At 51.0% G+C, this 27,849-nt stretch overlaps 6 protein-coding genes across 6 annotated transcripts; 5 read left to right on the forward strand and 1 right to left on the reverse strand.

The window, feature by feature from the left end:
- Nucleotides 1-1,724: 1,724 nt before the first annotated feature.
- On the reverse strand, nt 1,725-8,612 carry PpBr36_07066 (uncharacterized protein; the record flags this gene model as incomplete). The annotated part of the gene is made up of 4 exons (XM_029894204.1): nt 1,725-1,778; nt 1,866-7,801; nt 7,876-8,200; nt 8,316-8,612. Coding segments are annotated over 4 exons (6,612 nt in total), but the record flags the coding sequence as incomplete, so codon positions are not given.
- Nucleotides 8,613-10,454: 1,842 nt separating this feature from the next.
- PpBr36_07067 (uncharacterized protein) lies at nt 10,455-13,470 on the forward strand (the record flags this gene model as incomplete). Its single annotated transcript, XM_029894205.1, has 3 exons — nt 10,455-10,667; nt 10,742-13,211; nt 13,301-13,470. 3 exons carry the CDS (start codon nt 10,455-10,457, stop codon nt 13,468-13,470), a joined length of 2,853 nt encoding a protein of 950 aa, XP_029748699.1.
- A 1,060-nt stretch (nt 13,471-14,530) lies between these two features.
- Nucleotides 14,531-15,863, forward strand: PpBr36_07068 (uncharacterized protein; the record flags this gene model as incomplete). The annotated part of the gene is made up of 2 exons (XM_029894206.1): nt 14,531-14,799; nt 14,891-15,863. The coding sequence occupies 2 exons, from the start codon at nt 14,531-14,533 to the stop codon at nt 15,861-15,863; spliced, it is 1,242 nt and encodes a 413-aa protein (XP_029748692.1).
- A 1,929-nt stretch (nt 15,864-17,792) lies between these two features.
- Nucleotides 17,793-19,659, forward strand: PpBr36_07069 (uncharacterized protein; the record flags this gene model as incomplete). The annotated part of the gene is made up of 3 exons (XM_029894207.1): nt 17,793-18,759; nt 18,844-19,226; nt 19,291-19,659. The coding sequence occupies 3 exons, from the start codon at nt 17,793-17,795 to the stop codon at nt 19,657-19,659; spliced, it is 1,719 nt and encodes a 572-aa protein (XP_029748691.1).
- Nucleotides 19,660-21,069: 1,410 nt separating this feature from the next.
- On the forward strand, nt 21,070-21,982 carry PpBr36_07070 (uncharacterized protein; the record flags this gene model as incomplete). Its single annotated transcript, XM_029894208.1, has 6 exons — nt 21,070-21,097; nt 21,234-21,251; nt 21,381-21,457; nt 21,539-21,610; nt 21,688-21,786; nt 21,875-21,982. Exons 1-6 carry the CDS (start codon nt 21,091-21,093, stop codon nt 21,980-21,982), a joined length of 381 nt encoding a protein of 126 aa, XP_029748081.1. The 5' UTR covers nt 21,070-21,090.
- A 1,707-nt stretch (nt 21,983-23,689) lies between these two features.
- PpBr36_07071 (uncharacterized protein) lies at nt 23,690-24,521 on the forward strand (the record flags this gene model as incomplete). Its single annotated transcript, XM_029894209.1, has 4 exons — nt 23,690-23,726; nt 23,827-23,842; nt 24,050-24,145; nt 24,221-24,521. The coding sequence occupies 4 exons, from the start codon at nt 23,690-23,692 to the stop codon at nt 24,519-24,521; spliced, it is 450 nt and encodes a 149-aa protein (XP_029748082.1).
- Nucleotides 24,522-27,849: the final 3,328 nt, after the last annotated feature.

A 27,849-nucleotide genomic window follows, 5' to 3' on the forward strand; every position in this document is an offset into this window, starting at 1 on the left:
ATCTCAACATGTTTTTGGCAATTTTTTCATCATTCTTTTTTTTTTTTTTTCTCCTTCTTTTTCTCACTATTTTGTCCTTTCTCTCATTGGCTTTATGATACCCCCATCCGTGTTTGGATACGCTGTCTTCCGAAGGTCTTTGCCCTCTCGGCGGCGATAGTGCTCTGTACGCCATCGCTGCAGACGGCGTGTTGAACCGAAACCGGTCATGCGGCGACAATGCTCTTACGCTATCGTCGGCGGTTTCGTGGGAACACCTCTTCTTTCGATCTATTTTGGACGAGAGCAAGGGCTGTTGTTGCTTTAATTTCTATTCTAAAATACTTCTTATAAGAGACACAGAGGGTGGATGTTTTTTGTTTCCTGTATGACTAGTCGATCCTTTTGCCATTCTGCGACCATCGGCTTCTTGTACAAGGGTTGTCCGGGTCAAGAAAGCCCACGACCTGTCAAGAGCTCGTCACAGCTGTGGTTTTCAATCAAGTCGGCGCCCTCAACGCAAAATCTTCCGGTTATGTCAGGTGATTGAATGTTATTGTTGCTTCATCGTGATTCCCGCACCAGGTTCACTAGCTTCTCCGGGAGAAAAAAAAAAAAGAAAAAAAAAAGGCCTACCACGCTCACTTTTGATGCAGCTCTGGACCGGCCGAGCTTTCCAAATGGCAAACGAAAGCCTTTCCTTGAACGCTGTGAGCTTCTGAATCAGAGACACCGCGACGGATCGGTAGTTCAACATGGATATAGTCTGACGGGGCGAGAAGCCATTGATATCAAGTAGTTGCTCTTGGGAATAGCACCTTGCTAACCGGCTTGATTGAGATGAGGAAACATGGCTAACTTTTTTCTGCAGGTAGATGAACACATAACCGAATCCATAGAGAGAGGACATCCATTTTTGCACTAAGTTCCTTATCTTCATCAACACAGCAAGTGACAATACATATCCTCTCAACTTTATTCATATCAAGACTATGGTGCGGTGCCACAATGGCTGATCATCACCCCAACAACAAAAAGAGAGCTCATACATTTCTCATATTGATCCCGACCCACGCCCATGCCATCCATATATTATACTACATTGAATACATTTATCTGCGGTGCCTGGAGAGTAGGTAGTGTCCTCGAGGATGCAACGTGATGTGGGCTGAAAGAGGGCAAGAATCCGGCGTCGACTTTGCCCAAAGACCGACCTGGTCCTGCTCTCTCTCTCTCTCTCTCTCTCTCGCTAAGCTGTAATCAAATGATTGAAAAAAAAAAAAAACAAATAAAAAAATAAAAACGGAATCATGTCCCTTATTTTTTTATTGCAAATGCGCTTCTCCGCCCTACCCATGACCAATCCCTGCCCTTATCAACACACAGCATATATCGCGCTTGCGTAGGTATGGTAAAGAGAGCGTTTCGTTGCTCAAGTATCGTAACCCGATGAACAAGAATAAGGAAGCGTGTCTCGTCACCCAGGCCTTTGTCGCTCGTCATTTTCCCGAGAAAAAGAATGAGAATAATAAATAAATAAATACCAAGAGGCCACTGCCATCTCATGACCGCTTTTTCTTCTTTTTTTTTTTTTTATCTGGAGACCACTCAGACGCATTTGTGTGAAGCGCTTACATACGTGACCATCAAAGGTCACGGCAAGCCATAACGGTTGTGGTTTGTACCCTCAAAGAAGTCAGAATGGAGCTGCGAGGCCGAGTTGGCCAGTTATTTTTGCCTCGAGTTCACATGGCAAAATCTCTGCGCGATGCCAAAATGGTGACAAAGCGTTCGGCAACCTGTCCAAATAACGCCGCGTTAGAACACGGTCACTTAGAACAAACATCATGCTAGAAGCAACCTGAGGGTTGAACAAGAAAACTTACGTCAGGAGATGACTTGATGAAAGGGAGCTCGAAGAATTGGTACTTGTCATTCTTGATAAGTTCGGCGACAGTCACAAGCAGGCCCCAAGGCTGGGGGAAGAATCCCACGAGACGCTCCAGCAGAATGCGACAGATCTGCTGCCTAATCTCAGTCTCTTCTGCATCCGCCATGTCGGTACCAAAGATCTCGAGCAGGGCCTGACTAAAGAATGTGGTATGTGCGTTGGCGTACCGCAAGCGGTGGACCACGCTGCTGAGGACAAAGTAGCGACCCTCAGGCGAAAGTTCATGTACGAGGATCGAGAGCGTCGAGATATCCGATGCCTTGGACAGGAATGGCTGTCCTCCCTTCTGCACTCTAACCACCGCATGTAACCCGAGGTAAGCCACCACAGCCTCGATGACAGCGAGGTTGACCGACAGTGGGACGTTGCCATAGATGGTATACCTGGTCTCCGGACGATTGATGGCATGCGTGATGTGTGCAATAGCATCCTCTGATGGTCCAGACTGAAGACACTGGTCAAGAACTCCCTGAAGCCCAGCCTGGCGCAAGAACTCAGTCGGATCCTCCATGGTGACCGGCGGCTCCCGCGATTCATCAATTCTGTCAACCTGGACGCCAGAATGGAGAGGATCGGGCATCTTGGAGTGCGTGTTTGGGGTTGCAACGAGTACCATGTTGGTAAGTTGGGTGCAGTGGGAAGGAATGCTGCGACAGATCTCTATGTAGTTGGCTGCCAGATAGTCGGGGAAGTCATGTTGAAGGACGAGCATGAACTTGAGGGTTCCCCTGTAGAGATCCTTAGCCAAGTTGGAGACGTTGAGAGCTTTGAGCTGCTCGCCAATGAAGCTAAGCAGCTGCGTCAACAGCCTCGTAAACAAGGGCCACCCCGCATTTCCAGGAATCTTGAAGATGAAGGGGAGGAATTCCTTGTGCTGCAGAAGCGAAACCCAAGCATATACGAATCCAGGCATCACGGAGGGCCCAAGGTCATCCAGGCGCTTGGCAAAGAGCAAGGTGATGTCGTGACGCTCCTCCTCGGAAAGCACATTTTCCATGGCGCCAATCTCGTGGAGCAATACCGAAAAGAAACGGAAGAACACCCTCTGGTTGAAAAGCTCACCACGGGTCATGTGATGGTGATTTGCGAGCAGGACAGACACCGACAAGGCGCATTCTAGTACTGCCAATCGGGACACCTGGCCGCTCGAAGGATTCTCCACAGGCAGCTTCATGAGAGTGCTGACTAGTCTGCTCAGGGAGTCGACGCCCAGGTATCCATCCGAGACGCTACCGCCGGCATGGGCATTGAGCTCGCAGATGTCGACCGATTTATCCATGGCTATGCGGGTGAAAGTCGCGATGTCGTCCTTGGACAAGATGACACCCCTGCCGTACATCTGTTGGACAAAGATGAAGCCGAACTTCTCGGATGCCCAAGGGTTTGTGAAGAGTCGCACCCATTCTTCAAAAACATATTCCATCTGATCTTGGCGAAGAGAAGCGAGCTCGTCATCACTCAGTCCTGCACGAGGTTCATTGGCAGGCGCGAGAACCTTGGCCTGCAGGCTCTTGCCTTCAGCAAGCTCGCTGTCCTCCTGGATCCAGGCCCAGGCCTCATCGAGACTGTGTACAAATTCGACAAAAAGAAGTACGGGCGTGTCATTGAACACTGTGAGGTCCATGACCTTTTCCAAGAACTCGATAGAGCCGCTCTTCCTCTCCTTGATGGCTGCGGCCATAGCATTGTCGACATGGCGCCAGTTCAAAAGGTCTGTGTTCATCAAGCTAGAGATGAGTGTCAGGTTACGCAGATGCTCTCCGGTTTGCTGCTGGAAGAAGTTGGTGACTCTCAGGTTGAGAGCCGGCGACGCGATTTTCCGCAAAGTGTTGAGCACATGCACAAATGTTTCAGTAACCAAGCTCTTCTCCACCGGGTTGCTAAAAAGGCTCTGTGAAATCAATTCGGCAGCGTATACGCTCAAGTCCTCAGAGGCTTGCTGAGCCTTGATAAGGAGCTGGACCAAGGCATCCACGATATCCAGGATCTGATGAGGTCGAGGAAGCTCTGAAAAATGCTCCTCTTCGGCATCCATGGCCACCCTTTGCAGCTCCAAAAGGAACTTCTGGACCCTCTCGGCAAGTGTGCGAGCGTCGAGGTTGAGGCCGTGCTGCCTGCCATTGATCATGTTGGACGAATGCTGCTGTGATGAGTACGGACCAATCTGCTGTGATCCCATGGGGGGGATTGCAGGTGTCTCTGCAGGAGTCGGTAGCGTAGGCACCGAGTTGTACTGGTCTTGGAGAACCTCGTTCGCCAGAGACCTTGAAGCATCAGACTGCGAGGGCGCATGGGCCGGTGGCGCAGATGCTGCTGTGGTACGGGGCTGCTGCCGAGCAAAATTCTCGTAGATGGCCATCTGCTCTGGGTTCAGGCCAGACATGTTGGGCGACAGTTTGTAAGGGTTTGGTATGGTCCAAGCCCACCTGCTCAGTCCAGCGTCGACATAAGGCTCGTTAGGCCTTGTGGCACGATGTCTCCTCCTTGCTTCCAGCTCCAGTTCGAGCATTTCCTCGATCTCGGGCACAGCACGCTCCTCTGCTGCTTTCTCAATCTCTCGCGAGGCGAGATCCAAGTTCATGTTCACGGCCATGTGGATGTTGCCCTCGGGGAGCCCCTGAGGGAGATCGCTAGAAAGGCTTCGCATATAGTTTCCAATGTTGACGCGGAGAGGCTCCCGGGACGTAACCAGGGCCAAGCTCCCAGCAGTTGCCTTGACCATGTTGATGGCAGACGTGCGAACACGGTTCTCGTCTGGCTCGGTGCCAAAGTCTTTGTGGATCATTTGCTGAGTAGAGATGGCGGCAATCGTGACGGACCTGTCGACAACAGGGCCTATTATGTCGCTGAGTGCCTTGGTGATTGCTTGGTTCGTAATCTGAGTCATTCTCTCGTGGCTCACCACCATCTCGTTGACTGGAGGAATCTGGAGGAATGGAGTGAGATCTGGGATTGACGGAGCAACTGCATGCGGCGAAAGGCCGCTCCCAACACCTGGTGCCAAGCCATTGAGGGAGAGGTTCTCGAACGGCTCAAGTGTGTCGGCAGGCAGAAGATCAACCGCATCCTCGGCCATGACGCGGTTAAGTAGCTCGCCAGAGGGTTCGATGCTCTTGTGGTCAAGCTCCAGTCCTTTGCAAAGTACCTCGATCTCAAACTTCAGGTTGAGCTTTAACTCGGCATTATGGTAGAGCTCGATGAGGAGATGTATAATGTCCATCAACCAAGGGTTTTGCTTTTGGAAGACGGTGGACTTCTTGCCTTGAATGAGGACCTTGCAGACGAAGGGAATAACTACAAGGAGTCTCTTGGTGTCGTGAGCCTCCATGAGCAGTTGTTTGAAGGCAATGTTCTTATGCTTGATTGGCTTGTCTCTAGCCAAAGTCAGTAATCCTAGCCACCCGCCGAGGTTCTTCAGATGCATCCGCTCAGTAGAGTTGTGCGCGGTAGACTCTGCGTTGAGTATGCGGGAGACACTGATATAAGTCTCTCTGAGTACTTCAGCCCACAGAGACTTATCCCCAAACTGTTCTACCAGTTTCAAGTAGACATCATGGTAGTTGGGTTGCATCTTGGCTCTTTCCTCAACCAGATGGCTCGCAAACCACTGCTTGTGTCCCCGGTCTAACATCTCTGCCAATTCCTTGAACATGGCCTGAAGTGTATTTTCCGTGATGTTGTTGAGCACAAACTGAATCTTGCCTTGAGTGTCATCGTCGGGGTCTTCGAAACCTGCGTCGGCCGGGCGTCGATCAACGTTAATGGCAGTGAATGGAGGCGGATGGTGCTCATTGTCGCCGCCATCCTCAGCATTGCCGTTAGTCAATGCATCACCACCATTGCGAGTATTTGCCATTGACTCCTCCTGGTTGCGGATGACATCCTCGGCCTTCTTCCAAGCTTCGGTGCCCTGCAGGCCCGGAACCTGTAGTAGCTGTGCGCAGAAGCCTGGCCACTCCTTCAGCCTGCCGAAAAGCTGCATCAAAGCCTGCAGCCCGAATTTGTACATCGCCTCGTTGGGTGTGTTTTCCTGAACGGCCTGTAGGATCATGCCAAGTCCAACCTCGAGTGGTATGTCGGCAATGAGTTTCTGCGCGATTATGCCGCCGAACAAGACTGCGGTTGTGGCGAGAGCCTCCAAGGGGTACCCGGCAAAGTGGATGTACTCATCGAACAAGCCATGTATCATACATGCAAAGATGTCTTGGTCCAGAGGGTCCCGGGAACGTTTGTAATTCTCCAAGACTTGAACGATTTCTCGAACCTCGACTTCATCGCTGTACATCTTCTTGTAGTGCAGCTCCATCTTGGCATTGGCAGCAGGAGGAAGAGCATTACCCTCCCTGCCATTGGCATCGATAATATCGTCGAAATCGCCTCCGTAGTTGATCAACCGCGGGTAGACAGTGATACACGTCCTTTGAACTCTGATCAGCTCCGGTATAGGCTGATGCTTGGGCAAAAAATCCGACAGCATGCTTAGCAAAACATAGACTGTTTTGACTCGCAAGGGAGTTGTCGTCCTGATGGGGACGTTTCCGTCGGGTTGCCTCTGGAATTTGAGCTCCTGCTCAGCCTTGATCGCCAAAAACTGAAGCAGATACCGCGCCAGGTCTTGTTGCCGTTCACCCGAATTCCTAGCCAACTCAGCAAAGTCGACGCGCCCTTCAGCGTGCGCCATGGCGGCCAGGTCGAGACCGAATCCAGTGGTCATTGATACGAGCTGGTCAATCCAACGGTGGTTCACGGCGTGTTTGAAGATATATGGCAGTTCATGGGGACGCAGAGCGTGGGCGTCGACGAGTCGTTGCCTGACCCACGCACTGTCCTTCCTCCACAGACTGTCCAGCACAAAATCGTACCAAGGAGACCTCTCGTAAAGGAAATTGTCGAAAAGTGTAGTGAGGGTCTCGTCCGTCACCCCGGGCCAGGGCTTGGGTACGTTAAAGGCGGACACAACGAAGATATCGAGGTTGGGCACGACCACTTGCTGAAAGAGACGCTTTGCCTCGGGCGTATCGGAGGCAGGCGTCGACTTGAGGGCCACATGGAAGATTGCTAGTATGGCGGCCATCGAGACCAGAGGATGCTTGACCGCTACTGAAGCCCTTTCGCGAACAGCTGGTGCAGATTGCGAATAGGCATCGAGGGTCAAAGTAGTTTGAACAACTGGGACGCTGGTAATATCTAGCTGCTCCGGTCCGAGAGAAGTGAGCGCACAGATAAACGACAACTGCGCCTCAGTATTCTCCCAGTTCCCACCCCAAAGTTGTTGTATATCAAAGGAACTATCCTCCTGGGCCACGGGAACCAGAGCATTGAAAAGTCGGAGAAACTGCTCGGAGGACACGCGCGAGTCGCAGTGATCGAAGCACGATACAACGGCCTGCCATCTGAAGGTAGATCCAACAACCTGTCTCAAAGCCCTAACGAGAACAGCCGGGTTCAGTTTGGGTGTCTGGCTGATGGTTGTGTACATTAAGGCGTTGGCCACCAGCTCTTCACCGAGAGGCGCATTGGACGGCCTGTTCTGCAGATATTTGGCGCATGCATCAGGATCGCGCGTAAACTCTGAACCAGTCTTCTTGATGTACATCGTTAAAGCGTTGGCAGACTTGTCGCCAAGGAGACGAAGGAGATCAAGTGCAGCCATGACCTCAGGTGGGGATGTTTGGTCAGCCTGTGCGAATCTTGCGCCAACTTTCAGAACCAGTTCGGACTTGGCTTGGGTTGTGAAGGTTGGCGGGTGCTCCTGAATGAATCGATCGATAATCAGCGAGATAAATGACGGTGATAAATCAGCATGTTCCCCGGCAGGTCTTGAGAGAATGTTGAGAAAGGTTGGATAGTTTGTCGACAGAATCGCGTCGGCTGATCGGGTTGGGTTAGCAGAGCTCCAGAGCGGCGCGAAAAACGCAGCAGCAGTATCCAGCATCGGTACTCACCCTTGGTCCTGAGGTCGGAACGAGTACCAAGCTTGAACGCAAGCGCGAGAATGGTCTTTTCCAGAGGATCTAACTTGAAGTGCTCCATGAACGTTGATAGATCAAAGTCCCGAAAGATATCTTCCGTCCCTTGCTCAATGGATTCGGCAATCTTGCGAGCCTGTTCTGGTTCATGTGCTATTTTGCGCATCTCTCCCGCGAGAATGTGGATATTGCCGGCATTGCTGCCCGGCCGGGAAATGCCCGGAAAGATTTGGGAAGCATTGCCTGCTACCAGACGGGCGAAATATCGAGTAAATACTTCCATGCCGTTGTCATCGATGAGCTGCAGATCAAGCGCGCGGTGATGGTTAGCATGGTGTGAGTTTGTAACCGAGTGCTTATCTCGTTGTTGGAGCAAGAAACTCAATACAGCATAGCATCAGCCCAATCAAACTCACCTTTCTCAACTGCTCCGTGTGCAGGTCCCACTTGGTGGGATCGTCCTTGTCCTCTTTAATCGTGCTCAAGAGTAGATATACTTGAGCTATACTGATCTTGCTAACGCTGGTCCCAGTGGGGCTACTGGTACTTGGGCTTGCACCAGCACTGAGACCGCCTGTCAGCGAGGGATGGGGCGAGTGGCTGCTGCCGGTCTGCAGCGCCTGGGGATTATTCGGCGAGAACGTTCCTGTCCTGGGCGGCGGGGGGCCCATGAGGATCTGGTTGTGGGTGTAGGTCGGCAGAAGTTGGAGCGTCTATCCCCTACACGATAGAGCCCCTTGCTGGTGAGGTGAGGTAGCAAGATGACTGCCGAGCTGCGCTACGGTAGCCTGGGCCGCATGGACGAAGGACAGCTTGCGGGTCGGCGCTGCACCTGGCGACGGGCGTCGAAAGCAGCCTTTCAAAGGTAAGAGATACTATGCTTCAACTTGAAAGTAGACGAACGGCCTGGCGTGATCGACTCAAAGCATCGAATGAGTGGGCTGACTGGGAGGGGAAAGGTTGGGCGACCTAACGGAGGCAGGTAAGGCAATGACGAAGGTTTGTGACGTGTCGAGATATCAGATCCGCCAGGGCGACTCAGCGAAGTGAAATCCAGAAGCCGATCAACTTGACCGCAGTAGCAAAGATTGATGATTCGAATAGGCGTCGGCGCATGTGCGTGTGATTGGGTAGCTGCTGGTGGTGTTGGTTCACGGTGGGCAGCTTTTGGAGTTGGACGATGCTAATAACCTTTTTCCCACGGCGCAAGAACGGAATGCCAAATTGTCACTCGTCCATTCGAAAGCCTTGCCCGGTACGGTGGTCCGTGCCGATTGACTGAGCTTAGTCCGACCAAGGGTTGAGTGGGCCGCTGGTTCACATTTTGCATACCCTAACCCTCCGAATATTTGATCTCGTTATCATTGCCTGATGGAGCGAGCGAGCCTTGGTTGCTGGGGGCGTGGTAAGTGCGATTTCTCCACACAGCATCTATTAAATCAGCCCCCAATGAAGAGTCCGGAGACTTTTAGCTACGCTAGCCATGACAAGCCAGAGTAAGCGATACCGTGTATGCCTGACTGACAGTTTAGATACAGATCTTTCTGTTAAGGTATAATTACAAGAGAATTGTCTTGGCCTTCAGTCGCAACAATGGCTTGGACAATACAATGGTGTTCAGCACGAGAAAACAAGCAAGGTGAAACAAAGAGTGACTGCTGGGTTTCCTTTGTGTCCCAGGTCGATTTAAGGGTGTTACTACGGAATTACACTAGCTACAGACTGCTTTGACAAAAAAAAAAAAAAAAAAACAGGTCGGTCGGTTGATGTGGGAGGGCGGCTGGTGGAGGCAACGGAAGAGGGCCCCTGTCGTGCACGCCGAAGCGCGGTCGTTGCCCGGTCAACACGCCAGCCTGAAGCTCCCAAAGCCACTGGGTGGTTTACTTCATTACTCCAGAGCTCAAAGGCTCTACCCACTGCATCTTGACTTTGCTCATTGTCTTACGCATTAATGAGCCCGCAGTCCAAACTACCACAAATCCCGTAGGTTCAAACAATAATAATCTTACCAGCATTCTTAAAACATTATTCTCGACCACCACAGCGGAAACTCCTCCAGAAGAGGGGGTTGTTTTTACCGGGCAACCTAGCATTCTTCCGCAGACGACGGAGTATTAACTGAGCCCCCGCGACCATCGCCGCCAGTAACAAATTCTAGTCTCTCGCCCCTGACTTGGGCTGCTGGTATTATGCCGGCAGCAACGAATGATGGGCCAACTGTGGCCTTGTCTTGTGCGTCTTTCGTCCATTCGGTTTGTTCCTAGTAGAGGGGCAGAAGTTCCGCTGACAGGAAACTGTGATTAGTTGCCAACAATTTTTGGGGCAAAGAAGACGCAGGTGTTGGACCACTTCTTGAGCGTATGCATGGCGCCAAACAAACATGCGATGAGCTACGATCGTTCTACAATGGTAAGGCGTCCGTTACGGCTACCATGCGCACCAAACAGAGCCATCATTGACAGTTAATTGGTTTCCTTATAGCCCGTGCCTCGATAGAGGAAGAATACTCAAGAAAGCTTCTTTCTTTGTGTCGGAAACCGTTGGGATCGCAAGAAATGGGCAGTCTAAAGAACTCGCTCGATACGGTACGAGGAGAGCTCGAGTCTATGGGGAAGCAACACCAGAGCAATGCCGCCCAAATGAGGAGCGAGCTGGAGGAGCCATTGGCTGCTTTTGCTGGAGCAATGAAGGAGCGACGAAAGATTGTGCAGAATGGCATCGAGAAGCTCCTGAAGCTGAAAATACAGCAGACACAGCACGTAAACAAGGTACGCACAGAACAAAGGCTAGGATAGCCGCCAGTAGCAAAGCAACCGTGACTGACAACAATTCTCCGCGACAGACTCGTGATCGATACGAGCAGGAATGCCTGAAGATCAAAGGCTATCTTGCACAGGGACACATGGTGATGGGCCAGGAGGAGCGGAAAAACAAAGCCAAGTTGGAGAAGACTCAGATTAGCCTAGCGACTACCAACACCGAGTACGAAAATGCAGTCAAAGCTCTCGAGGACACCACAGCCCGCTGGAACCGGGAGTGGAAGGGAGCAGCAGACAAATTTCAAGATCTGGAGGAGGAGCGCCTCGACTTCACCAAGAGCAGTCTATGGACCTTTGCCAACATTGCATCCACCGTTTGCGTCAGCGACGATGCTTCATGCGAGAAAATAAGGCTATCTCTTGAGAAGCTTGATGTGGAGAAGGATATCCTGACCTTTATCGGCGAGCGCGGAACTGGCCAGGAGATTCCGGCCCCGCCCAAGTACATCAACTTCTGTCGAGGCGACGTTGATTCTCAGTCGGAAGCATCAGACGATGAAAATTACTCGGTGGCCCAGTTTCCCAGGAGCATCAACCCGGCCTACCGCTCCTCGTCGCCACAGCCATCCACTTTTGAATCGCATCATGACCCCAACAGTGCCCTCGCACGGGAGCTGGCACACAAGGATCCACCAACATCGACGAGTCGAGAACAGACCCTGACACCTCAGAAGATTCCTCAGAAGGTACCACAACCTGTGTCGACACCGATTGAGAGACAGACCAGGCAAATCAAGCACCAGCCGCCACCTGAGCAGAAGTACGACCCCAACGAGTTTGCGCCGGCGCCAGTCGAGAGACATGCCAGGCAAATCAAGCACCAGCCGCCACCTGAGCAGAAGTACGACCCCAACGAGTTTGCGCCGGCGCCAGCCGAAAGACATGCCAGGCAAATCAAGCACCAGCCGCCACCTGAGCAGAAGTACGATCCCAACGAGTTTGCACCAGTGCCGCACGATCCTTATCCCATGGATGGTATGACAATGCTCTGCCGGACAAAGCCAGGTGGCTCTGATCTGGGATCGCAGGTAGACTCGCAGCTGGGATCGCAGATAGGTTCACACATGGGCTCACAGGTCAGTTCTGTGCGTCCCTCGAGCCGGGACGGCGATGGCCACAGTGACTATTCCAGCCCCACCTCCATGTCTAGCATAGAGCCTCCGAGTGGGAAAACCTCACCCGTGAAACAAGAGCCACCAGCTTCAGATAGGGGCGAGATGAAGAAGAAGAGCGGCTTTTTCCAACATCATAGTCCTTTCCGCCGGAAGAGCAACAAGGAGGTCCAACAACCGGCTTCTTTCAGAAACACCTGGCATTCCTCCCAATCCCCTGCATCTCGCAGCCATTCCACATATGGTGGAGGTGCGACCGAGCCTCCAATGGCCTCAAATCCAAGGTCCCCAAGCCCTGATCCCATTGACGCCAACGCCAGCCTTGCCCTCAACGTTGGACAAAATGTTTTCGCTGTGTCTACACCAAGCAGGCAGCAGAAGGAGGCTGCAGCCACTCCGGTAGCAGAGGATGATCCTATTGCGCTGGCACTCGCTGAACTAAAGGGGGTCACGGGCGGCGTGGGCAAGGTATCTTCAGTGCGCATGTCAGCAGATCGCTACCACGGCATTGCCACTCCGGCTCCCGGCACCCAGCCACCAGCATCTCGCTCTGTTGCGAACGCGAGGGCCAACGATGCGGTCTCGTCAGGCATGAGAGGCACACCGCCGCCGTCGTATGACCAGCAAGTGCAGAGATTGGGGGTCCCCGCCGCAGCAGTGACCTCGAGAGCCATGAAGGAGACATCTCAGAAGTTTGTCACCCAAACACGCAGCATGTTCAATCAGCCGCCGCCCCAGTCCTCATCAGGGGCATATGCATCCCCCTCGCGACCTGGGACCCGCGGGGCCGATATGCCACGTACGGCCTCCCCTGCTCACAACGCTCGTACGGCCTCCCCTGCTCAAATGCCGCGTACAGCTTCTCCTGCTCCTACGCGTAGTACTTCGCCACGCCCGTCAACCATTCCTGAACAGCAGCGAAGCTACCGGTCAGCCTCGCCCAATCCATATGCAGCTAGTGAACGTCAGCAACATCAGAGGACTGGCTCATACACTCCAAGCAGGACGCAGCAGCATCGGGGGTCCGACCAGGGCTATTATCAGCGACAGAACTCCCCACGCGCCGATATGGCTCGTTCAGCGTCGCCCGCGCCGTTCAGGGGCGAGTACTCTTCAAGGCCGAACAGTAGTCATGTACAGCAAGCCGACATGTCGGTGCAGTTGGCCCCAGTTCCAGACGATGGGTATGGAGGGTCGCAGTATGGAGGGTCGCAGTACGGAGGGTCGCAACGAGGTAGGAACGGGCGCCCTGGTACTGCTACGGGGTCTCGAGGTTTGAATCTATATGAGGGCGCAGGCCCTGTACAGAGAACGAGAAGCAAGAGCGTTGCGGACACAAGCCGCCAGTATACCAGAGACGGGCGTCCGATTTTGCATTTTGGTAAGTTGAACAGCACACTCCTTAGTCGTATATTCGGCATACCTTGTTTGGCCAAGTTCAAGAAAACGATCTAACTTGTAAAATTACAGCTCGGGCTTCTTACATGTATCAAGCTGCGATTCCGGAGGAGCTTGGTTTTGCTAAAGGTGACGTCCTTGCGGTGCTGAGGCACCAGGACGATGGTTGGTGGGAGGCCGAGGTGCACGGCGGCGATGGACAAGTCGGCTTGGTCCCCAGCAATTATCTCCAAGTCTGCTAGACGCAAGCGGCTGGCGGTTATTCTACTGTCATCGTGTGTATGAGAAAGGAACTGACGTCGTTCACGAGGCATGAACTTTGTTTCTATGAGGTATCTGCATATTTCGCTTTTGTTGTTACTGTTGGTGGGGAAGGGGTTTAAATGTTTCAAGTGCCTAACCCATTGGGTTTTGTTCGTCGTCTTTTATTACTACAGCGTGTCAGTAAATCCATTCCACAACGTAAAGGGTTTTTTTTTCTTCTTATCTCTGTTTTCAGACAGATTCGTTATACAATCTTCGAGTATATGTAGCTGGGTCGACCTGTGTGTCCTGAGCCTTGCAATTTTGTTGTCTTTTTTTTCAATTAATTTTGTTTGTTCGGTTTAGAATGTCAATTTCTCTCCTGCTTCCCTCACGTGCCTGCTTCTTCTTTTGCTTGTTTCGCAGACCTGTCAACACTATATACCTTTGTTGCGGCATTGACAGGTGGCGCAAGTCTTTCATTAGCGCCAAGGTACCAGCTGTTGAATGGTCTCCCAACCTAGCCAACTCAGACCGCCTGTAATTCATAAAGCAGAAGATTATATTATAGACCCTATTGAATTAATCGAGAATTTTACACGTCCATGCTCCTGCTTCATCAAAATGCAAGGATTTAGACACAATTGTGATGGGTTTTGTAAAGCAGCTGAACAAATTTGTCCCCAGGAGTGCCGCAATGTGCGTGTGCTCACAATTGCTGTGTGCAACCCAAATGAGGAAGCTTCGATCCCTGCAAGCCACTGCAATGCAATGGGACTTGTTTACTGGTTGGGCTATACCTAAACTCAACAAGCAGAATCCACAGTTTGGGGTGCCCAGACTAAAAGGAAGCAAGCACGCTATAGCGAACAAACCCTGGCCCTGTCGACGTCAGCGATTAAACCTTCATCCCAGCCAGGTCCATCGATCTATCGTAGGCACGCCTCAGTTGCTTCTGGCGTCGAGACGCTAAATAAAAACAGTCTCCCTTTCTCCCCTTACCGACGCGCCTGGAACTTGGAGGGACGGCCGAGCGGGAACTCGCGGTAAATCTTCATCATGGCAAGTTTGCCTTGGGCTTCACCAGACCAGCTGAATTGGTTCAAAACAGCATTATTCAATACTAATGCATCCCAACCACAGGAGTACGTCAAAGATGGCTACCGCATCGCAACCTCCAAGACGGCCCAGCGAACCATGGTGCAAACCGTCTTCCTGTTCTCTGGCTCCATAATCCTGCTCTGTCTGTCAAGCCTCGCGTACATATTGTTTTACCGCAATTATCTCCCTGACCAGATCACAACCATTCCGCTGCACTTGCAGTACGGGTAAGTGAATGCACCGCCTGGGATGCGCACTAGGATACAGCACACGCCTCGTGTCCCCTCCGCTGACAGGCAGGTGACTTGTGTACATCAGTCGTATGGAGAAGCCATTCGCGGTCGCTTCCCTTCATGATAGAAATATCAAGGATTCTCAGGAATACGACATCACCGTGTCCCTAACGGTGCCACATTCGCCGGCAAATCTGGAGCGCGGCAACTTCATGATCTCGCTGCATCTCGCATCACTCTCCAAGTCCGAGATCCGGCAGTCACAGATACGACCTGAAGTCTTTCTCGATTCACCAAAAGTCATTTACTCGGAGGCACGGCCAGCCCTCCTGCCATACACCTCCCCAATAATATCGATAGCGTCGCGGGTGGTCTTCCTGGGGTACTACTTACTGAGCTCGTCCTCTGAGACGACCGTACTGGTTATCCCACTGGCAGAGAGTGTTGTGTTCGGCATGGGGAAGGATTACTTTCCAACGGCGCTTCTCGTACAGATGGACTCGGGCACCGAAGCGCCGCTGCGTACCTATGCGGCCAGCGTCACTTTTGCAGCACAGTTGAGCGGTCTGAGGTGGCTCATGTACCGGCACTGGATCGCATCCTTCGTAGTATTCACGACCCTTTTCTGGGTCTGCTCTGTCCTTTTCATGCTCATGGCCTGGCTCGTCATGGGCATGTTCTTCACACATCGGCAGCCTGTCACGGCCGAGCTCACCCCGGCAACCATCAAGAACGAGCCTCCCGAAGAAGATGACAAGTACTACGTTGATGGACCTACCAAGAAGGAATTCGAAGACGATGAGATCAGCAGTCCGGTCTCACCGGGGACGCCAGGAACACAAATTTCCAAGGGTCCTCCGCCTAGTTATCGATCAGGCAGCTCCAAGGCGAACATGAGCACAGACCTGAGATCTCCGGATGCACAGGGCAAAGACGATTATGAAAAAATGCAAGAGCGGTGGAATATGGAGCCTGGCGCGGGAGCTTCGGGGTATGAGGGAGAGGCTGAGAGCGAACACAAGCTTCGCCGAAGGTCTTCTCAGAAGAGCATCAGATGATTGCAAATTAGGATGTCGTTGATGGGAGTAAAAAAGAGGCCGATCAAATATTTTGCAGGCAGGCTGGTGTTTGGGAAGCTGTACGAATCATGGCGGATGAAGAATTAACTTTTAATTCTGTGATACTAAACGCATCCTACTTGATGAATGGGATTTGGGAGAAGTAAAAGGAACAAAAAAAAAAAAATCAGCATCGTTTCTAGGGTCTGTCACTGCCTTGCAAGAGAACTGCCAAAGGGGACGAAGAATTGACTGCCGCTAACGTGGTATACTTGGGGGCTGCATCTCAATTCAAGTTTCCAAGAAAGCAGCAGACATGCCCTGTTATCGCTCCAAGCCCTCTTTTGCTGTCCCAAGCCTTCCACTTGCAGTTTTACTTTGGCAGTTGCGGTGAGCCAGCCATGGACAACGATACATGAAATGTCGGTCATTTGCCCCACGACACCCACTCGCGCCTGAATTTGCGATAGTGATTAGAATTTATGTCCATTTGCCTGGCAAGCCTGAATGCAGCGGGAGAGTCTTGTGTGTCCATGAATTTGTTATACGGTCCTGCCCTGCTGCAAGGGCAGAACAAACCCCTGTCCGCGCCGTACTAAACGGCAAGCAATGTAGCGGTCAGCGCCTGGGAAAGACTAGGCCTGCCAGGGTTGTTCCCAGCGTCTCTGGTTCAGCAGCCGCACTCACCCACCAGACTACTGTAACATATGAGAGACAGTTAACGAGAAAGATCCAATCGGACAGGCGCCCAGTTTACGGACCAACTCAAGCAACGAAGTACTATATTTCATAGTTTCGCAAAATAAAATAAAAATTTGCCTACGTTACCTAGGTAGCTTAGGGGGACCAACAGGTACCTTGGCTGGCAAAATGACAAGGCTGTAAGCATCCATTGTTGTTCGGTCCATCGCATTGTACCGGATCGTTACCTCCTGATTTATCCAGGAATTGGGCGGCACCTACCACGCACGCCGCTCGCGCACGGTTAAGTACAGTACCACCCGCGATTCGATCCGACCCTCTCCAGCGGGCCCATGAAAGTCAGCCTCAACACAACACAATTCGTCGTCGAGCTAGCTCATTGACTGATTGTCTCCCGCCGTTGGTCCGAGCTCAGCATCGAACATATCATATCACACTACATACTTGTTTTGCGCCTTTGGCTATCCTCTTCATGGTCGTCAACGAACCTGACTGAATTTGTAACTTCTTGCAGACCAAGCTGTATCTACCGGGGCACTCTTGATGTGCAACAAACCCTCTTTGCAGACCCTGTAACCAAATTACTGCAGCAATTTGCACGCCTCGAGTCGAGTCGCCTGTGGTCGACCCCTCTCTTCTTGGTTGGGGCGGCGGATCCTACTTCTATTCTCCACACGAGCCTGTACACGCCGCCTAGGTCTTGAATGACTGTCTACCACCACCTGTTCGGCTGTATTTTTCAACGTACATGCAGGCGAGACCCCGACCTCTCTGTTTCCTTTGAACGGTGGTACTGTTGCTCGCCCGCGCCAGAGGTAGCTGTCAATCCCTCACCGTACCGGAAGTGACGGAATCAACAGGTTTCCGTCGCGGCTGAGAAGAAAAACTGCCCGCTACGCTGCAGAGCTTTCTACTATCTTCCGCCGTTTTTCTGCGAACGAGGGCAACTTTTTGGATAGGTCGGGGCGAAGCCGATAAAAGTCTGACTGATTCACGTCTCAACGACCAGAAATCGACAAGCATTTCGGACGAGGATCTACAGATTTGCAGTGGGCACGACCGATTTCTCCGTCTTATTCCAGTGTCGTTCGCTTCGCTGCTCCGGTAGTCAACCCAAACTGGCGTTGGCGAGAACTGTGGACTGTGCGACACAAACAACCCCGCAATACCATACTTTCAACGAACAATCAATCTTTGTGAAGCGTCCTTCTGTCCTCGCTAGCCACCATGCCCTGCTTCAAGGGTATCGCGGTTAGCATTCACGCAAATGGTCCGATCCCAGAGCATGGCATCGTGAAGCAATCTCGGGCCTCGAGGGTCACGTCGTATATTCCAGTGCCCGAGCCGACTTTGAACCCGGAGACAGGCGCTCAAGAGCCAGCCAAATTCGCCATATCCATAACGCTCCTCACCAAAGGCCTCCAGATCCCGTATTCGACCCCACCACCGACAGCCGATGATCCCTACCCGAAGCCACGTATAGTCGGCGCCCCCGGTCAGAATGGCAGTGTTAGCCCGTACATACCGCTCACATCGTCTGAGAACGAAACGATAGCTGCTTATATCTACTTCGATGGGCGAGCCAAAGAAGAGGTGGCGACTCTCTTGAGGCCAGGTGAGGAAACCTGGGTTAACAGTCGCTGGGTGCAGGTGCCAGAATCCGAGGGCGGTGGCCTCGCGGAGAGAGAATTTCTGTTTCGTGAGGTCGCTCTTGAGAGGTGGCTCAACGGTCTCGATTTGAAGGGCCACGATGCCGCTGATAAGCTCGAGAAGCGCAAGCACAAGTACGAGAGGCGACAACGTCGCCAAGAAAAGGCGGCGGCCGCGGCCGAAAACGGAGGAATACGCAGCACGTCGCCTATGGACTCAGACTCGGATAACTCGTCGGCTGAATCAGATGATGAAATACCCGAGGCCGCAGGCCAGATCAAGGTGGCTATGTTCCGCGTGCTGGCGTCTGGTGAAATCAAGAAGGGCGAGTACTCTCCGCAGTTCGATGCTCATGACGATGACGACGATGATGGGGCGGGTGGGAACCAGAACGGCACAGGGGTCGGGGCGGATGTCGAACACACAACCAGCTTTGCCAAGCCTAAAACGCTTGACCCCAAGACTATCAGCACCCAGACGGTTACCGGCATTGATGGTCCTGACAAACCATATGCTACTTTTACCTTTTTCTACCGTGGAAAACGTAAGTGTCACGAGAACATAATCTCTATTGCAACGGTTATGCCCTCTTACCCGCTGACTTGTAACCCATTTTGATGCCTACTAGGGCAACTGGAAAAGATGGGCGTTCTCCCGTCATCCAAGACGCAAGCAACTCCTTCCAGCGCCGTCAAGCGGAGATCTGCCCAAATCGAGCTCCCCAAACTGGGACCCCTCAAGACTGGTGGCACAGTAGGCTTTTCCGCTTTCCGTGATAACGATGCGGAGACGGCGAGGCGAAGAAAATCCCGCAAGAAGTCCATTGCTGGTAGTCCCAGCACCGGAACTGCTGCCATGGCAGCAGATTCCGACAGCGACGCGGATGACGACCTGATTGCAACCAAAATGGAGGATATGGACGAAAAGGACGTTATCCAAACGGGAGCCACCCTCAACCCTGACGAAGCCAAGTTTTCGGGGGAGCTTGCAGACGGTGTCGAAAGGATTCACGTAAGTTGCGATCTACTCCACGGACTAGCTAGCATTGGCGATTTGCTGCTGACGGTTTCAACAGCTCAAAAGGGCGCGATCCGCAGACCCAGATAGTGCCGCTGCCAACTCAGCCAAGACTGAAAACCAGCAACCAGCTAGCCAGTCGAACACCCCAGACAATAAGTCCTTACTCGAGAGCTTGTCGCCCGTTCCATCCACCAGCGCCACGTTTGGCGGCGCCTTGAACAACAAGAATATCCTGGATGATGCGATCGTGGGTAGTCCACTCAAGAAGCAACGAGCCCTCAGCGGGCCTGATGCCGAGAAGCTATCTCAAGCTGCAGGTCTGGGGAGCATACTTGCCCAAGTTCAAGCCGGACAGACTCCTCAAGCCAGTTCAGGTCTACAACCGTCAGCTATGAAGCAGGAAGACGAAGAGGAGGAGCTTTGAAGGTCGTTTTCCTCTTCATTATTTCAACACTCACAAGGGTCTGAATCAGAAAGACAAGCAGCACTTGCTGCTCTATGATCCCAGGATAAGACCGGGTCCGAATGCATATTGCCTTGTCGCACAAGTCACATGGCGACATCTCACTGCAGGATATCTATCGCAGCCCGTTTCGGGTATGCGCCGGTCGAGAAGGATATGAAAGACGTCACGTGGAATGGCACACGGTTGTACATGGACTAACGCACTTGGAACCCCCGAGCCAGTACTCAAAAGTCTGGTGTGAGCAGCTACTTGAGCCCAGGCGAGACGACTTGGCGGTCAAGTGCTTTCACATGGGTTTTTGGGTAGGGATACATTGGCTTTGATGCTGTCAGGGAGAATCTTATTCATCTTCATACCTCTAGACGCAAAGAGACTTTACCGGTTCACATTTACGACTGTGGACGTATCTGGGAACGTAGAATTATCATAGTTCTCCTCCATTCTTGTAGGTTTAGACAACACCACACCCGCCTGCGGGAGTAAAGTAGTCTGTACGGCAACATCAAAACGTCTGATGTAATGCCATTATTATTTGCACTCTTTGAGATGGGATGATACTGTGAATTATCTTTGTTTTGACCATACATAATGTTTTCTACAGATACAAAGCTCAGATGACAGCGAGACGACCGGCCCGGCTGACGGAGCCAGAGACCCCGTAACCTACAATCTGACTTCTGTTCACCATACACGAATCAATCTGTTTTCCAAATGTTAGCCAGTGACAATATTTAACAATGTATCGGGATTGAAACAGTAAATGGGATATATCAATGATGTGATCAGACTGTTGAGCTTGATAGTTTGGTTGAGTCAACATGAAGATTCAGTTGGCCGTTCTTAATGGATAGAAGAAGTGTCATCATGTCAAGAGATACAAGAGGAGAAAGAAGAAGACGTAAAAAGAAAATCATCTATACATACCATTGATTGAAAGCACAATCGTGTAGCGCCGGAGACAAGGCGAGCAATCGCCCATCCATCTTGCTTGTCGGGTGAATGTCAAAGAAAGCCAGAAAAATTTCTTCAATGCCCGTGGAAACCTTTATCTGGTGCTTTGGGCTTCCTTACATAATCCGCAGTCCCACTCTACATCTCCTGTGGACTAAAAGCTCTGCCTGATGACCCGCCGTTGCTAGGTACCTTGAGTGTCTGTCCTACCGTGCGACCAATGCGACGTAAACTTGCGCGGATGACCCCACCATCAGGTTGGGCCAACCCCTCGATACGCCAAATCGAGCACCTTCGATCAACAACATCTTGGACGTCAAACAACCCAAAACTGAGGAATTTTAGCCTACGGGAAAACAATCGCCTCCACAGACCCAACCTGCTTTGCTCTAATCTTTTTGTTTTTTTTAACACAGACTCAGCTTCGAAACTGTCAAGATGACGAGTAAGTCTTCACTTCGAGCACATATAGATTCTCCTCCCCGCCCAGTCTTGGAGCCCCCCGGCGCATGCATGACGCTGGGTCGGGGTTTGTGTGCCAATGCATCACTAACAAAGGTTTTTCTTTCTATCATTCACAGCTCCTCAGGCTGTTGCGAGTAGGTGACCGCAAGCGATTAAATCCACACACAAGTCGACAAAGGAGGAGGAGGAGGAAAATTCCCCCCTTACGACGTCGATATGCTTGCCACAGCGCACCGACTAACCGAATCCACGATGGTCACCAGCGGAATTCGTCCAGTTCTACTATAGCGAGTTTGACAAGGGAAGGGAAGCGCGCGCCGCATGGTCGAACCTGGTCTACGTACGCGCCCGTTCCCTTTTTATAGTTGGGTGGGATAGAAGGGAACAGAGAAATGCTAACATTGAGGGGCATGATTTATAGACTGATCAATCCGTCCTGACCTTCGAATCGACCGAGCACCGAGGCAAGACCGCCATCGCAGAGAAGCTATCGGTAGGTGAAATAATTCAAAATGGATTCTTGGGGTGCGCAAGAGCAGAGCTGACGGGTTGGATTTGTTTGCGGTATAGGGTCTGCCTTTCGAGGTTGTCAAGCACCAGGTCTCAACACTTGATGTTCAGACTACGGTTCACGATGGTATCATCATCTTGGTCACCGGCCAGCTGCTGGTAAGTATAACTCTCTGGCTCACGAGGCCATAATACCGGGTTATCTCCAGTCATAGCCGAAAGACTGCATGCTAACAATCCATGGCAGGTGGACGAAGAGCAGCGGCCGATGAACTTCAGCCAGGTATTCCAGCTTCTCAAGGCTGAGGATAGGTGGTATGCACTTAACGACATCTTCAAGCTGGTCCTGGGTTGAGTTGTCTTCCAACCCTCAAAAGTCCACTCGGATTGCCAAAGGCTTCTATTCCACAGTAATGGAGGAAGACTCGGCGCAAAGGGTGGAAGTGGGGGATGATAATGTTTGTGTATTCCACCAGATATTGGAATTCCGGCAGTTACTCGTAGTTGGTACACCGTAGCGGGAACTAAGTCGCGACCTTTGAGCCATTCCTCCCCATTAAACAGCGAATGTCAACTCATATGCTTTGGTATGAGCATACAATGCGTCAAGTAGAGACATAATTGTGGTACATTTTCTTTCCTTCTAAGGCTTGGCAAAGGAATGGGCGGACATGGGCCAGACACACGGTATAAGTCCGTGCAAAGTCTCGCGTAGCGTTGGTTATGCGCCACTCGTTTAGAACTAGATAAACATTCATCTCATTTAGTGTCAGGCTGAATAAGTCTACTTGAGGTCGGCGGGACTGAAATGAACCCATGAATTAATTGGTGATTGCCTGCGTGAGGTGGAACCTGTCTCCAGTGGGCCGCGCCAGCAAGTCGATTCAATGAGTCAACCACCAGGACGATTTATTTGCTGCCGGCTTGGCCAAGTTGGTGAAAAAGTGAAATACCATGATCCATTTGACTGGATCTGCTGGACGAAGTACAAGAATGTCATATCATGCAAACTCGCCACACAAAGCTGAGATCTATGTTGTATATCGAGGTCCCAGTGACGAGGGCGTGGAACTTGTGTGCCTTCATAGGTAGTAGATAGGTACCTAGGCCATATATCGCCTGCAGAATGTAGTAGAAACTTTAACTACAGACATGCAGGTATTTTGTGGATGAAAGCAAACCAACGCATTGTGGAGTACAGTATGGAATATGAGGTGGTTGAGCTTGGGTGATTTTCGGAACTTGCAAGTTCTAAATCCTTGGCTGCCTGTTGCCATGGAATGAATGCTGCTTCCGACAGATGCAAGCTTGCCCAATACAAACAAATTCCTTAACTTTTCTTCAAACATGAGGGATAGAGATGGACGAATCTAGGAAATAAAGAAAAGGTAGGTAGCTTACTTGCCTTATCAAGTGGTTTAGATCAGGCAGATGGATGGCCGATTACTAGCTGTAAATCATTCCCAAGGGAAGTGACGAAGCAAAACAAAGGGCCGCGTACGTCGTAAAGCTCCATCGGATTGATTGCGCCTTGGCCTTGGTCGCTTTTTTGTTTGACAGGCCTACCACGCGGCTGCAAAGAGGCGCAGTTTGGAAACGGCGCGCCGAGCAGGTAAGGTAAGGTACCCACCAATCCCCCAGAACCCCAGCCATTCGTAGCCCCGGCCTCTTTCCGTAGGTACGCTATGGAACATAAGGACAGCAAACGTTGTGTTTTTTTCGAACTCTCTTTACCACGAAGCTTCGTCATCTGCTTTTTTTTTTCCCCCCCATGACTGAACACCAACCACGAATTCACGACATTGCTTTAATTTAGCGACAACCTGCGAACATTCGATTTCCTACATCCTCGAGAAAATCTCGACTTGCTAATATCCGGCCGCTGAACCAGTGCAGCCTCGGCGCAGATCTTTCGACGGTTTACAACGGCAGCATTAGAGCTCTTCTGGGGAAGCTCCAGCAACATCCCTTTGAGCATCAGCTTTCCTGGATTTCGGTCCGCAATTTTGCAACTACTTCTCAGAGCCAACAGAGCTTATAACATCGCTTTGTATCGATCAAAATGACGCTGAAGGAGGAATTCGCGACCCGTAACTTCAGTGCGTGACACCCGTTTCTCGCTGCGCGTCCCCAGGGCGAGAGATGGAATCTCATGATGGTGCCTATCAAGCTACTAACATGCGGTTTTTCAACATCCAGGTATCTACGGACAATGGTAAGCAAATAGTGACGAAAGCTCGATATTCTCCACAAAAGCTGTCTTAAGCTCTTGCGATCACACGATTTTCAAGCGTCGAGCTCGGTCTTGCATATGGACTATATATACTTTCTGGCTCCGTTCCTGAACTACAGTGCAATGCGCAAAGTCATGAACGCATCAACTGTGGCATGAGTCGCTGACAAATACCTCAATATTACCTAGGCTGGGAGTTCTGAGCATGATTCTTTGCTTTGCTTTGGGCATCGCAAACATCTTCACCTTTAGACTGTTGATCATCATCTTCAGCGTTATCTGCTTGTGAGTCGATGAGCATGCAGGACCAAAGCCGCTTTTTGTTGTGGCTATTGATTAACCATGCAATGAAATGATCAGAGTCTCGTCCTTCGTCATACTTTTTATCGAGGTGCCGCTGCTGCTCCGCATCTGCCCTACCTCATCCACGTTTGACAATGCGATCCGCAAGGTTTCGACCAATTACATGCGCGCGGCCGCCTACCTAGTCATGGGCGTCGTGCAGTGGCTGTCGCTCCTCGGAGGCGCATCGTCGCTCATCGCCGCCGCCGTGTTCCTTACGCTCACTGCCATCTGCTACGCTCTTGCCGGCGTCAAGGGACAAGCGTTTGTTGGTAGCAAGACTCTGGGTGGCTCTGGTGTTGCGCAGATGATTGTATGATTTTGGCGAGACGATGGTGCCATTCGAGATGGCAGGGTTGCTTTGCGAACGCATCTCATGCCGGAGGAGTGGTTGGCCTTGAGCCATGGCAAGATTCGGTGGGAACCTTTGTTTTCTCGTTTATTTATAAGCCGAGAGGGCTGAGTATCTCCATTGCACATCACATGGGGGTGCTTGTTTTGATCGGTGGCAGGTGATTGTATACGTGTGCTAAAAGGGCTTTGTTTGAGAGATGGGACGGGGTTTTGCGAACACTCATGAGCAGTGCCGTTCTGGTGTCGTCATACTGGCGGCCGGGCACTTTTTTTTTTTTTTTAAAGCGGCAGGGTGCCGCTGGTTCAACGAGCTGAAGATTGATTGCGAGGGCTTATGTCATTGTATGGGTTGTTAACAGTAGGACCTCGGGCTTTCAAATGCCGTTAGGAGTCTGGAGTTGAATTACATGATTCTTTGGCATCATGGACAGAAACTTGTGAACATGCCATTGTTCTACTTCTACGACTAGATTATAAATAAAATCTGACGTTGGAGGGAACTTGGTTTGATGCCTGAGATCGACAATGCTACCACGAATGTTTTACGCGTAGAAGTATAGCAGTCAATACCACTGCGAAAACGGACTATATCTCTAGCCATGCGGATAAATGTAGTCGGTTCCTTTGACTAGGTATGTATATATCCATAGACAGAATATTGAAATTCTCACCAAACTTGAACATAATTCAAGTTTGCCAGATACCGGCATATGCCATTGACATGAAAGCTGGTGGTTCCTGTGCCTGGTCTCGACGTTGACGATCTTTTTAAGTTCTCCTTGATGTTATTAACCGAAGCTTGACTAATACCACTGCAAATATAATACTTTTCAGCCTACTTTCAACACCCCAGACTGCAAGAATATCAAAGCGACGCCCGACATTTCGTGGCGTATGCGAAGCTATGCCGCTCAGACCCTGTGCTTAGGCCCTCGTGCATCCTCGTGCATCGGAAATATACCAAAGTGTGTGCTAACATGCCATTGGACCTGACAGAAATATACTCACGCACATGGTATCGGCAGCTAAGAGTAACTAACATTCGAGAAGAAAAAAAAGGTGTTCGTGCGGAGTAGAGACAGAGGGTCATGTGAGAGGGAAGGGGAAGTGAAGGGAGGGTGGTCGATTGAAAGCAGCGGTGACCGTCAGCCAAGTCTGTCGCTTAGCAACGAGCGTGGCTACCACCTTACCCAGACCAGGAGGTTGCGCGGCCACCTAACCTACATAACCTTGGATCGGTCATTCTAAATATTTAAAAAAAATCTCAAGTATACTCGATTTCCGATTCCAGCTATTTTAAACGAGTTTACACAATTGCATGTCATTGGGAGTGGGAGATTTGAAGCGGAAATTGTTTCGGCTCAAGACGATTAGGATGTCCACAGTAGATACCTCAAATAGTGTGAGAATTCACAATTTACAGGTACATCAAAGTGGGTATCGGATTCAATTGCATGCCAAGCGACAGCTTACATCCGTTTGTCAGTTGATTGGACGGGCGGGTGAAAGCTGCAATGTTCCCCGCCTCCCGATTGACCATCCCATGGATCCTCTTGAGGAGCTTCGAGACAGCTGCCCGTTTGAGAGTGCTCACTGTGTGATGTATGTCCTGTTAAAGTCCTTGTTTTCTTTGTCCACGAATGAATCTTGACCGGGCTCTCACTATGCAGTGATAGACAGTTAGATCTGGATGTTTCTGGTCCGATGGTCTCAGCTCGAAAAATAGCTGGGCGGCAAAACGTTGGTGACGCGGCCTTACATCAACAATGAAAAAAAAAAAAAAAAAAAAAAAAGGAAACCAGGAGAGCACAAAACAAATCCAGTACTTCGCAACTAGCCCGAGGAAACACGAAAGGATTACCAAAATGACTCAACGTGGGCAGGCGGTAAGTTGCCGCCCTTTGGTGCTTGATTCTTTGATAGCCCAGGTAGCCATGTTTTGGTTTGGTGTCGCGAAGCATGTTTGAGCTTAAGGTAGTCCCAAAACAAACTTCTGCAGCTGTTGTCCTGCTTGTAGACACTTTTCCAGAGGGCCCTGAGCGTGAAAGTTGCCGGCCAGCCCAGTCCTGTCCAGACCCGGGTTATCATGACTAGGACCAGAAAGGTTACCGAATGGCCAACTACGAAGTCGACGATGTATATGACCTGACCCCGGTTGGTACCCACGGCACGTAGTCAAACTTTTGAGCAAATACTAACGAGTACATTAGAGTACACCGTATTTGTCTGCTGTGCTAGACCGTCTACCGTCCGAATCGCGATGTGACCCAATTATCTTGCCCCCATTTCAATCCATTTGGCTAGGCCACCATTGTAGGCTGGAACCTCAAAATGTTGGGCTCAACCCAAGACCAAATCCCGCAGACGAGACAAGCGAGGCAAGGTAGTTTAGCAGTAACATGAAAATTTTTGCGCTCTTGAGTGGAAATAACCCGCAACCTTGCGAGTCTAGGACTAGGTTCGGCAGGTGGTGTTAATTATGTGTAGGCTGTTAAGCTCGATGATGTCTCCATGCAAGTCACGAGAGAATGTGCTCGCCCCATCGAGCCCACTGTGGAGGCCCACATACGGTCCAGCTCCCAAGCTGATCACTGACATGCCAGCGGCTTCTTCCCAAACGAATTCCGGGCTGCTGCAAGTGATGACGTTTAAATGAAGAGGCCACCGTCTGACAAGTTAACCCGTTTCCCTTCTTTCTCCCGACCCTGGGATTGATTCACAACTATTTTTTTTTTTTTTTTTGTTAAACACAACTTGGTATATTTTATCTGCTTTGAGCTACTTTGTAGATCAACTGCAAAAACAAGTTACATTTCCCATCGCCAATTCCTGATTGATTCCATGAACCTTCTTGCAAGTATAGCTTCTTTCTGGAGCACCAACCACTACTCATAACGTTTGCTTTGTCTTTCCATCTGTCCGTGCCCCTAAACGTCTCAATTCTCCAATTCGGTATGTCCTCCTAGCCAGAATTGCCGCCTCTGCTTTGATATTATGATCATGAGCCCTTTCCTTTGATTCGAGCTACTGTCAGAAGACTCTCTGTCCAACGGTTACTTGCTGATTCCCCTCGTATCTCAATCTATCTGTTACCTCATGTCATTTTCATGTCACCGTCGATACCGCTTCGTGATTGCCCCTGTCCCCCTTTCCTCGTCTTATCTACCTCACTTGTCTTCCTGCCCAATCTCGGGCCTTGTTGCCTTGAGCTTTATCTGGGAAGGCACAGACTTCAATCTACGGATATATACTTACCGCTCTGTGCCACACTACCTCACTTATCGCCACCCCCC

This window comes from Pyricularia pennisetigena, chromosome 1, assembly GCF_004337985.1.
Source record: "Pyricularia pennisetigena strain Br36 chromosome 1, whole genome shotgun sequence".
Classification (NCBI taxonomy): Eukaryota; Fungi; Ascomycota; class Sordariomycetes; order Magnaporthales; family Pyriculariaceae; genus Pyricularia; species Pyricularia pennisetigena.